This window comes from Rhynchophorus ferrugineus, unplaced genomic scaffold (assembly GCF_030347505.1).
Source record: "Rhynchophorus ferrugineus isolate W39M unplaced genomic scaffold, kcgeb_rfMv2 rfM4, whole genome shotgun sequence".
NCBI classification, from domain to species: Eukaryota; Metazoa; Arthropoda; class Insecta; order Coleoptera; family Curculionidae; genus Rhynchophorus; species Rhynchophorus ferrugineus.
The window spans coordinates 51821846-51831273 of NW_027472583.1; the positions used below are offsets into that span (position 1 = coordinate 51821846).

Below are 9428 nucleotides of genomic sequence, written 5' to 3' on the forward strand. Positions count from 1 at the left end.
GGACGGTCCACCTACCGTTGTGATAGTCGGGGGTTCGAATCCTGCTACGGCAAAATGTATGTTTGCGATTGTTCTAGGCAAGAGTGCAAAATGATCCCAGTCACGCCAGTAACCAGGCTAGGTAAGACCGGATGTTTCCTAAGTTGGTCACTCGTCAGTCTTAATGCTTAGGGCCGTGGTTCGAAGCACACGTTAAAAAGTAGGTCCAGTCCAGATAAATCCTGGTTGGTAAAAAGTATACTTTAAAAAATAAATATAAAATATAATTAACGGGTGGATGGGTGGCATGAAAAAAAAAATTAACAAGAATAAAATAAAAACTGAAAGGGGCCCCGAAAACTTCTCTACTAGCGACGATGCCCCTGTATATGTCGTTTCCACTCAAACAAAAAGCAATATCTTTAAGAGATCAAGAAATAAAACAGATCATGCAATAAACAAATTTTTTTTATTATAATTATTACTTAAAAATTAAAAATACAATATTTGTACAGATTTTAATTATTCGTAGTAGAAAAAGTATACTTAATCTATACTCCCATCTTCGCTATCTTCATACTCTTTTCAGGTGATCAATAAGAGGCAAATAAAACAGAACATAAAAAAGCCTCGGCGACGCCCTCTTCTTAAAAAGTATGTACAGCCAATATCAATTATTTTCTCGCATCCAGTCTCCACCTACACAATACCGCGACACTCGAGGATTTATGACTACCGAATTCGAATAATTAACAAACGAGTTGGTTGCAGCAACTAAGCATAGAACGTAGATAAGAGAATGCAGAAATGACAGCGATGCTTCCAGAAAATATACAAAAGAATTTGCTGAACGAAATTCCCAATGAACCAGCAGAACAACGACACTCTAATCTTACCTAACGCATATAGAAAAATAACTTCTGCTTATATCTTAAATCCTTACTACAGAAAGAACAAATATATAGAACAACTCATTATCTTCTTAAAAACAAACGGCAACCTTAGTTGGGTCAAAAACTAGAAGTCTTCCTTATATATATATGTATATAAATAAACACTTCACTACTATTCGTTACCAATAAAATAACATAAATAGCAATTATGGATGCTGCTCAATATACACAAAAGTATCAATAATAAAACGTAATACGACGTAAAAATAAACATGATCAAACCGTGGATCTTAATTGGATCAATTAAAAGGGCACACGTTCATCAAATAAAAGAAATGTTTGAAAATTAAGAATAAACTAAACTCCAAGTAAACCTATATTGAAGTTGGCATTGTTCCTCAGACCCAGATACCTAGAGATCTGACACATAGTCCTTTTTCTATAACCTAAGGGGTACTAGAGTCATTATCACTTTTCTTCATCATTCTTTATTCTTTCCCGTAATCTTTTGGCTGGTGGTTCTTCCACGTCGGCATCTTCCAATCCTGGAACATGGATCTTGGTTTCGGACGCCTCGGACGGCTAGAAAAGATCGCACATTTAATCTGAATTTATACTATCAATTGCAATGTTGGAAAATTACCTGCACGTCTGTTCCAAGAGGGCCACATCCTTCTTGTTGCTTCTGATTGAGCTTCGTCTTTTTCGCCTTCTCCTTGTTTTCGTTATTGAGCATGCTAAGGGTTAAAGTTTGCTTCTTGTTTGGCTGATATTGAAGCTCTGGTGGAAGGAACACCCTAGTGTTTTGGAAGTTGCTCTGGGGCACGAACAACATAGTCGGAATTCGGATCTCGCTTGGAAAGTCTTTCAGTTCATAACTGCTGGCTTTGGTTAGAAGCAATCCAGTCGTTAAGTCGCATAGAGCCCACAGTTTCTGTTATAAAAATACAGGATAATGTTAAATCAAATTTCTATGTAAAAGAAAATTATCCAAATAGAATATAAAGCAAATAATATAAATGCTTGTTTTCTTGATGATCAGCATATCTTATTATTTAGGTATATTCAATGTCACTGCAAGCCTACAAAGTAATGGTATAGAAAAATAATTAAAAGAGCAAGGTAAAGCAAAAAAATCCAAAGCTCAATGTTTATAAAACATTTATAAGTAAACGCAATATATTTAGTTGATTTAGTCAAAACCAAGCTCTTTTATTATAAAGTCAAAATTACTTATAAAACCAGTGTTAAATAAATTAGAGTGATTTTTTATTCATAGACAATGATATTCTCAGATGCGAACTTTAAACAAAGTAGAAACCTTTATTTTTTGATGAGGAAGATTTTAACAAAAGGTCAAGGAAGCAAGAATTTCCATATCATCTTACGGTATTGTAAGAACAAATTCTAATATTAATACTTGAATTCTAACAGATCTGATGTTGAATTATCAAAACTTACATAATTTAAATGATCGTCATCAGGTCTAACGGCGTCCTTGTGATTCTTCATTTTCTCGATGAGTGTCTTGTAGAAGCCATAGCTAAAGTAGTCGTTTTTGGTTACCAGTGGTTCCAGAATGAACCACAAGCATTGTTGAGCGACCGTCAATTCGTTAACGTTATCCCACCTGAGTAAAAAAAATGGCTCAAACGTTTCTTGGACTGAATCTAGTTGGATGATTGATTTTACCTAGTCAATCGCGGTTCGTGAGCTAAAACGGGAATGGCGAACACCAGCATGTAGTCGGGTAGGATGTGAGGCAATTGGAGCATCGCGCGATTATCCGAAACGCTTCCACCCATTGTTATTGTCTTTACATAGTCCCTTCTCCTAAAGAAACAATTAATAATTTTTGAAATACATAATACTCATTATGTCATTTCAATATTCATGTGCTATATTTTATTTTATATCATTATATATATTAAAGATGATACTTTTGTTAAGATGATAAGCCGGGAGTATATTGTAAAGCCTAAACAATATCGCCAGTTGATTATTTTGGATCACTATGAGCATTTTCATAATTATTTAATTTTCTTTCAATTATTTATATTTATTTATTTATTTATTATATTTCCTTTCCAACTGTGTACTATTGAGCTTTTACAGTAACCTTCAAGGGAAATCGTACGTTTAAACGCTGAAACTTACCTATTTATATCATTGATCATATAGTTCTTGATGATGGTTCGAAGTCTGTTCTCTGGTTCTCTGCCAGCGAGGGCATAATAGCCCATAAAATCTAAGGGAAGGCACTTACTTGGTAAACCTATGCAGGAAGAGAAAAACAGATTCAATTGTTTGAACTACCGAGGCCGCAGAATGTTACCTTTGTTCAAGCCTTTATGAAGTTTGGTCGCAAATATTTCTCGAACTTGCTTCACTTCATCGCACATTAATTGGGATAGATTGTAGAATTGTTCGGCAGTATATTGATCTCCAACGCCTTTCTGTTCACACACCTAATAAATAGAAATTAACATGCTTAGACCAGTGATTCTTAAAGTAGCACCTGAGAAATTATTTATATTCAGCTGTTAAAAAATTTCAGGGTTAGATACAAATATTATTTCGAAATAATCGAAGATATATCTTGATCATTATCAATATTAGAATTTTGTTAATGTGTTGTAGTGACTTAGCCACAGCGAAGATCAGAAATCCATCATCGATTGACCTTATGATGCTATGAAACATTCGGAGATCTATAGAGTTCATTCAAATTAAACATAAATATTTGAGTCTGTCTGTCTGGGTTGTTTGAAGTTAATATCCTTAAGTAGCTACAAAGGATATCTTAGTCTTGCTCTTTTTTCAACACATTGTTGACATTCTTTTCAGTTTACACTAATACAAAAATCAAATTCAGATACAGATTTGATGCTGTTCCAGACATGCGCAGACAACTGCTGGACATTTGGTGGCTAGACCTTAAGAATCTAGAAGCTCCCGACTTAGACATCTGTATGATAACAGAAATGTCTCAATGAATATATATCTTAAGAAACATTATTTACCTTTAACATAGCACAACCAGCTGCTAATCTTAACCACGACATTTCAGCTTTAGACAGTCTGCCACTCTGTAAAAGATCACCCTTGTGCAAGATGAAAGCATTGAGCATCCTGAAGGTTTTTTGAGCGGACGCTGTATCTTGTTTCAAGCCTAAATACAAATGGTGTTAATTACATTTATTAGAAATAGTAAAATTAGCAAGCATACCTAGTAACCACCGAGCCATGGCCTTCAGACCTTCTACTTTACATCGGGTATCTTCGGGCAACCTCTCTTCTGGACACCAAGAGTCGCTATCATTTATACACCCGCTATCCTCTCTGTTATCTCTACTATCCTTTACCAATAACTCTTTTACGATCTGTAACGTAAGTATATGAAAACGATTCTGTGGACAAAATTAAACATAATAAATATTAATACCTTTCTTGAAACAATATTCTTGATGGGTACTTTGTATTTTTCCGGAAAGGTGAAGGCTATGTGTCCCAGGGCAACGATCGCAGTACGATAATGAGGTGATTCAGGTACCAGGTTCTCTTTAATCGATTCCAGGATTTGAGCGAATAGTTCGTCGTGTAGTGGTGGCATATTTTTGTGTATGCAATGGATGGCGCCTTTCGCTTGTTTGGGGGTCCCCGTGCAAGCTAAGTCCTTACAGATTGGAGCCAAGGTTTCCATCAAATTCGGAAATTGATCGTCTGTGAAGAATATGATTTTGATCTTGTAGGTGTATTTCTAACGAAATATTATAATCGTAGTATAATTATATTATAGTCGAACGTAGCTGAGTAAAAAGTAAAGGGACTGTTCAGGCTCACCATTTTTAATACGTTTCGCGTTACTAGTACTGCGAATGCTAACTGTTAGGGCTTACTGTTCATGCTTTACGTTACATTATGTTCGGCTGTTGAGATTTTTTGGTTTAAAAGTGACAATTTTCTTGTCAGTAACATTATTAAATAAGCCTAATTCTAACGCATAATAAACTTGTGAACAAGTTAACAGCTAAGGAATCAAGAAATGGAAAACTTTTACATGACTGAAAGATCCTTAACGAAAGAAAATGGCTATACGAGTTGGCTGAAAACACTTTATATCTGGACTTAATATTGTATGTTATTTTACTGAATAGTACATAATATATTTGTCTTTAATATGCTGTATTATACATTTTTGATAGAAAAGACAAATTGACATAAACATTTCAGTATTTTTCCTACATTTTAGAATTGGTGGTAAGGATATAAAGTATAAAGAATTCCAACTAAAATGTTCGTGTATCTAAAATTGAAAGCTCAAATAATATGAATTAATATGTTTGAGTACATTAAACTGAAACACAGTAACTTAAAAAATCAACATGGGAATATGCATTTAAAAGAAAGTTCTTCAATCTTCTTATATACTAGACGTTAGCTCAAGTAATAATTATTACTTGAGCTCAATTGAACTTGGGACAGAAATGTTCGAAAAGTGTTAGAAGCAACAACAGTGAATGATAATACGATGAAAAATAATATACACAATAAAGTATATTAATAAGATCATCTACTAATATAGGTATTTATAACAAAATCTGAAAAATCACTGAATAGTGCTCATGTTTCAAATGGATACTAATGGATAATTTCAATACTAGGAACTAGATTATTAATTATGATTAATTTGCTATTAGTAACTGATGAGTTATCAATCAGATAATAGGATAAAGGTTGGGAGAAAGTAACTTTGGTTTTTCTATGATGGCTTTAAAGTAGCATAGCTTTAGTTAGACTTCAACTATGAATTCAATGAAACCATGTTATAAAGTCTTTGAAAAATAAGCCCACAGAATAATCTAAACATAAAGGTAACTCCTAAAAGTTGTGTGGTGTTTATGACGAGCATTTACGTGAACGCTAGTATCAGAATTGGTTTGCTCGATTTCGTACAGGAAATTTCGATATTAAATAAATAGTTCTTGAAAATATTGAGGTAGACCTTCATCTCACGACATCCCTACGGAATTAAACATCAACCATAAAACAGTTTTGAAGTATTTGCATAAGTTGGATACTTATTTGCTCATTAATCATTTGCTAAAAAGATCATGGTGGAAGCCCGAAGAATGTTCATAAAGGTCTGTACAGTTCACATTGACGCCAATGATACTTTACTTACATAAGCACTTGTATTTTCCCAAAAACGTTAACAGGCTCAATACTAAGGGTGCCACGTTCTGGTCATCCAAACGGAGCAGATCCATCAAATCTTCCAGAATGTCCGTATGGTGAAAGTGCGACGGAAATACCACGCTCAACATAACCAGGAGTTTAAGCCCACGATCTCCGGCGGTGGCTGGATGTAAACCAATCTCTTCTATCGAGTTCCCCCCTCGTAAACAATCTTCGACATATCTGAAAATAAAGTAGAAATGAGTTGCTTGTTTGTTATAGAAAATTGGTATTATGTACCTTATAAGAATTCCCAATGCCTCATGGTCTATCATAACGGAGCTGATCCTCTCCAGAAGCATTTTGACCATGTTGTAGTAGAGATTGGTCATTACTGGAGATCCGAGCTTTTTTAACACGGCTGCTGTTGCTTCTGAACACTCCTTACAACTCACTGATGGTCGCGCAACAGTTTCAAACTTCTCCAATAGATCAGCATCTTTCCTGTAACAACAAATCTGTTAATATTATGTTTTACATAACAATTAAAGAATACCAACTTTAGATGAAAACTGAACTTTGTTAAAAACTCAAGAGCTTTAACAGGTTCAGGTAAACACCTGGATAAGGCTTGAAGTTTATTTCCTATCTCTTTTTGTATATCGTTTCCATTATGATTTAGTGATTTCCTATGGAGATCTAACCATTCCAATACCTATAAAGTGATTAATTTCATTGTACACAATTTACATGACTCATTTAATAGACACATTTCAAGAGAAGACACTTACAAGTTTTCTAACACATAACTGGTTTTTCTGAAGTTCCATAAAAGCTTTGGTAGCATGTTCATCAACTGTTCCTAGTAAATGATACAACTTTTTCATTCTCTCTGCAGATGGTAACTGATAGGGTACCAAACAAGTATTCAATAACCTTTAAACAATATAGAAATAATATATTGAAAAATGTGCTCGGAGTGTGTCTATTTCTCAACTAATATGCAATGTTCCTGCTACAAGGCTTCAAATATTCTTCAACAAGGTGTCGCTACTGACAATTAAAGTATTGAAAAATAAGTCCCTAATACATGAATCATTTTAGAAAAATGAAAGCTGTTGTTGGCCGATTTATTTGGCATAGTACTTTAGCCGTGGTTGCCACTTTATTCTTCCATATTACTAATTCTAAGAACTAGAGATTTATATTTGTTAACAAATAGTGCTTACCTCTCAACTAAAAGTCTGTCTTCCATTCCGGCCATGTAATAACCATGGAGGATTTTATCCTTTATCCACGTCACTGCCTTCTTAGTCGCATTAGGCACGTCTGGATCACTGAGATGTTTTTTGTAAATTAAAGCTAATCCTGCCATGGCTTCTTTCCTAATTTTGAACTTTTTATCTAGTGTTCTTTCTTTAACAAATTCTAAGAGATCCTCAGAGTCTGAGACTACTTGAAAATCATTTCTAGCTGTAGTTACAATTGACATTACGACCTGAAAAAAAGGCGGGATTTATGAAGTTGAAAAATCAATGAACAAAATCAAGACATACTTGATATCGAACATTTTCATCTGAATCATGCTGTCTCATTTTTAAAGTTTCTGTGATATCTTTCCTGAGATCTGGATGATTTAGTAAGAAATGCATGGAATATTGAACACATTTCGTTCTGATCGCTACTGATATATCATTAAATCTGTGTAAGAATAAATGTAATTTTTAGAATGAAAACATGAGTTTTAATACAAACCTCCCCAAGAAAGATCTCCATAAAGGACCATATTTTCGGGGTAGCTCAGAGTCTTTTTCACTGAACATTTTCGCTAAAAGTGCTACTGCCGCTAGTCTTTCACCTTCAAGAGAGCTTTTTAATTTGCACTCAAGTTGTGGCAACACCGACACAAGAATTTGCGGACAAATGTGGTTTAACTCATAGATAAGATCATATACTTTGCTAGAAATTTGTAAATTTTGATCTTCTTTACCTAAAATTAGTACTTGATTGAAAAATGCCTGAATATAAGGCTCCAAAGTGTCTGAGGTTTTCACAATTAGTTCTTTTGCTAGAAAGTATGCATTCTTGTGTTGAGACTTGTTTGGTTCCACAATGTTTAACAAAATAATGTCCAAAAGATCATTTCCTACCTACAATATAGTAAAGAAATGACGCACATTAACTCACAATTAATTAAAATTTCTTACCATATCACTTTCAGTAATTAGGGGACACAAGACATCTAACATGAAACTTTTAACTCTACCTGAGTGCTCATCGTTGACAATTTTAAACATTAAGTCAAATAAAGCACAAAATATTTCCTGACAGTCTTGTAAGTCAAAGCACATGTTAAACGATTTTACATAAGCTAAATTTTCTAATAGATAGAAATATCTACAACCGAAAATAAAAGTCAATTAAGAATGACAGTCATTAAATTAAAAAAATACCTTTTAAAGACTGGATCTTTAGGATCCTTCAAACCTGACAACTGTGTTATCAAAAAAAGAAAAATTGTCTTTACTTGTTCGGGATCTTGATACGGAGCATCTGGGGCATATACTCGCAACACATCAGCAATGCAACAAGCTAAAACCATGAATAAATAATATAAATTCAAACAAATGAATAGTAAATTCTATCTACCTATTAGTAATTGTACATCTCTAGAGGTATGGTTTAAAAATTGTTCTTCGGCTAGATGCAGACTTAGCGGGACATACTGTTTATATGCACCATCATCTTGTCCCATTGCTTGTAGTGTATGAGCCAATGTTTTTAAACGCCGAATCAATTCATCTGGCCCCAGATCATCACTAATCGGGCGGCATCCAGGCGGATACACAATCTCCGTCATGGTTTTTTAAATCTACGAAAAGTCTCACAATAGAGCACTATACACAGAACTAAAACCTATATTAGCATTCCATAAGATTGTTTAATACAGCCAAATTTTATAAATTATTATACTGAAATCCTACAGTGCATTTCTCAAAAATTCAAAGAAAAGCTCAACCTCAAAACCGATATAAAATACAATAGAAATATGAGCGTTTACCTGTGCATCAAACGTAACCGAGTGCTGCTAATGTTGAGGTAGGACTGTCTCAGTAAGACACAAATCGGTAATAAATGAAGGTTAATGTTTTAAACACTTAATTACCATTCAATGTAACCAATAGTTTTTGTATATTTTCCGCCAATATTGTTAGAAAATCAACATTATTCCGCTAAAAAACAGGGACGCGAACATCTATCGAAAGTCGACAGTTACGATTGACATGAAGTTGTATACAATCACATTGATATTGACAAACGACAGTTAATTCGTTTCTACATAATTTAAATTATTGCATAAAAAACTATATAAAAATA

The 9428-nt window shown here is 34.0% G+C and overlaps 1 protein-coding gene across 1 annotated transcript; it reads right to left on the reverse strand.

Moving 5' to 3' along the window:
- Window positions 1-431: 431 nt before the first annotated feature.
- pds5 (cohesin associated factor B pds5) lies at window positions 432-9349 on the reverse strand. Its single transcript, XM_076403785.1, has 20 exons — window positions 9112-9349; window positions 8700-8922; window positions 8504-8642; window positions 8258-8447; window positions 7806-8200; window positions 7607-7751; window positions 7280-7548; window positions 6842-6986; window positions 6611-6765; window positions 6351-6554; window positions 6058-6293; window positions 4318-4595; window positions 4102-4255; window positions 3896-4044; window positions 3208-3340; window positions 3030-3147; window positions 2565-2705; window positions 2334-2502; window positions 1516-1806; window positions 432-1454 (listed from the first exon to the last, which is right to left on the reverse strand). The coding sequence occupies exons 2-20, from the start codon at window positions 8908-8910 to the stop codon at window positions 1341-1343; spliced, it is 3636 nt and encodes a 1211-aa protein (XP_076259900.1). The 5' UTR covers window positions 8911-8922; window positions 9112-9349; the 3' UTR covers window positions 432-1340.
- Between the last annotated feature and the right edge of the window lie 79 nt (window positions 9350-9428).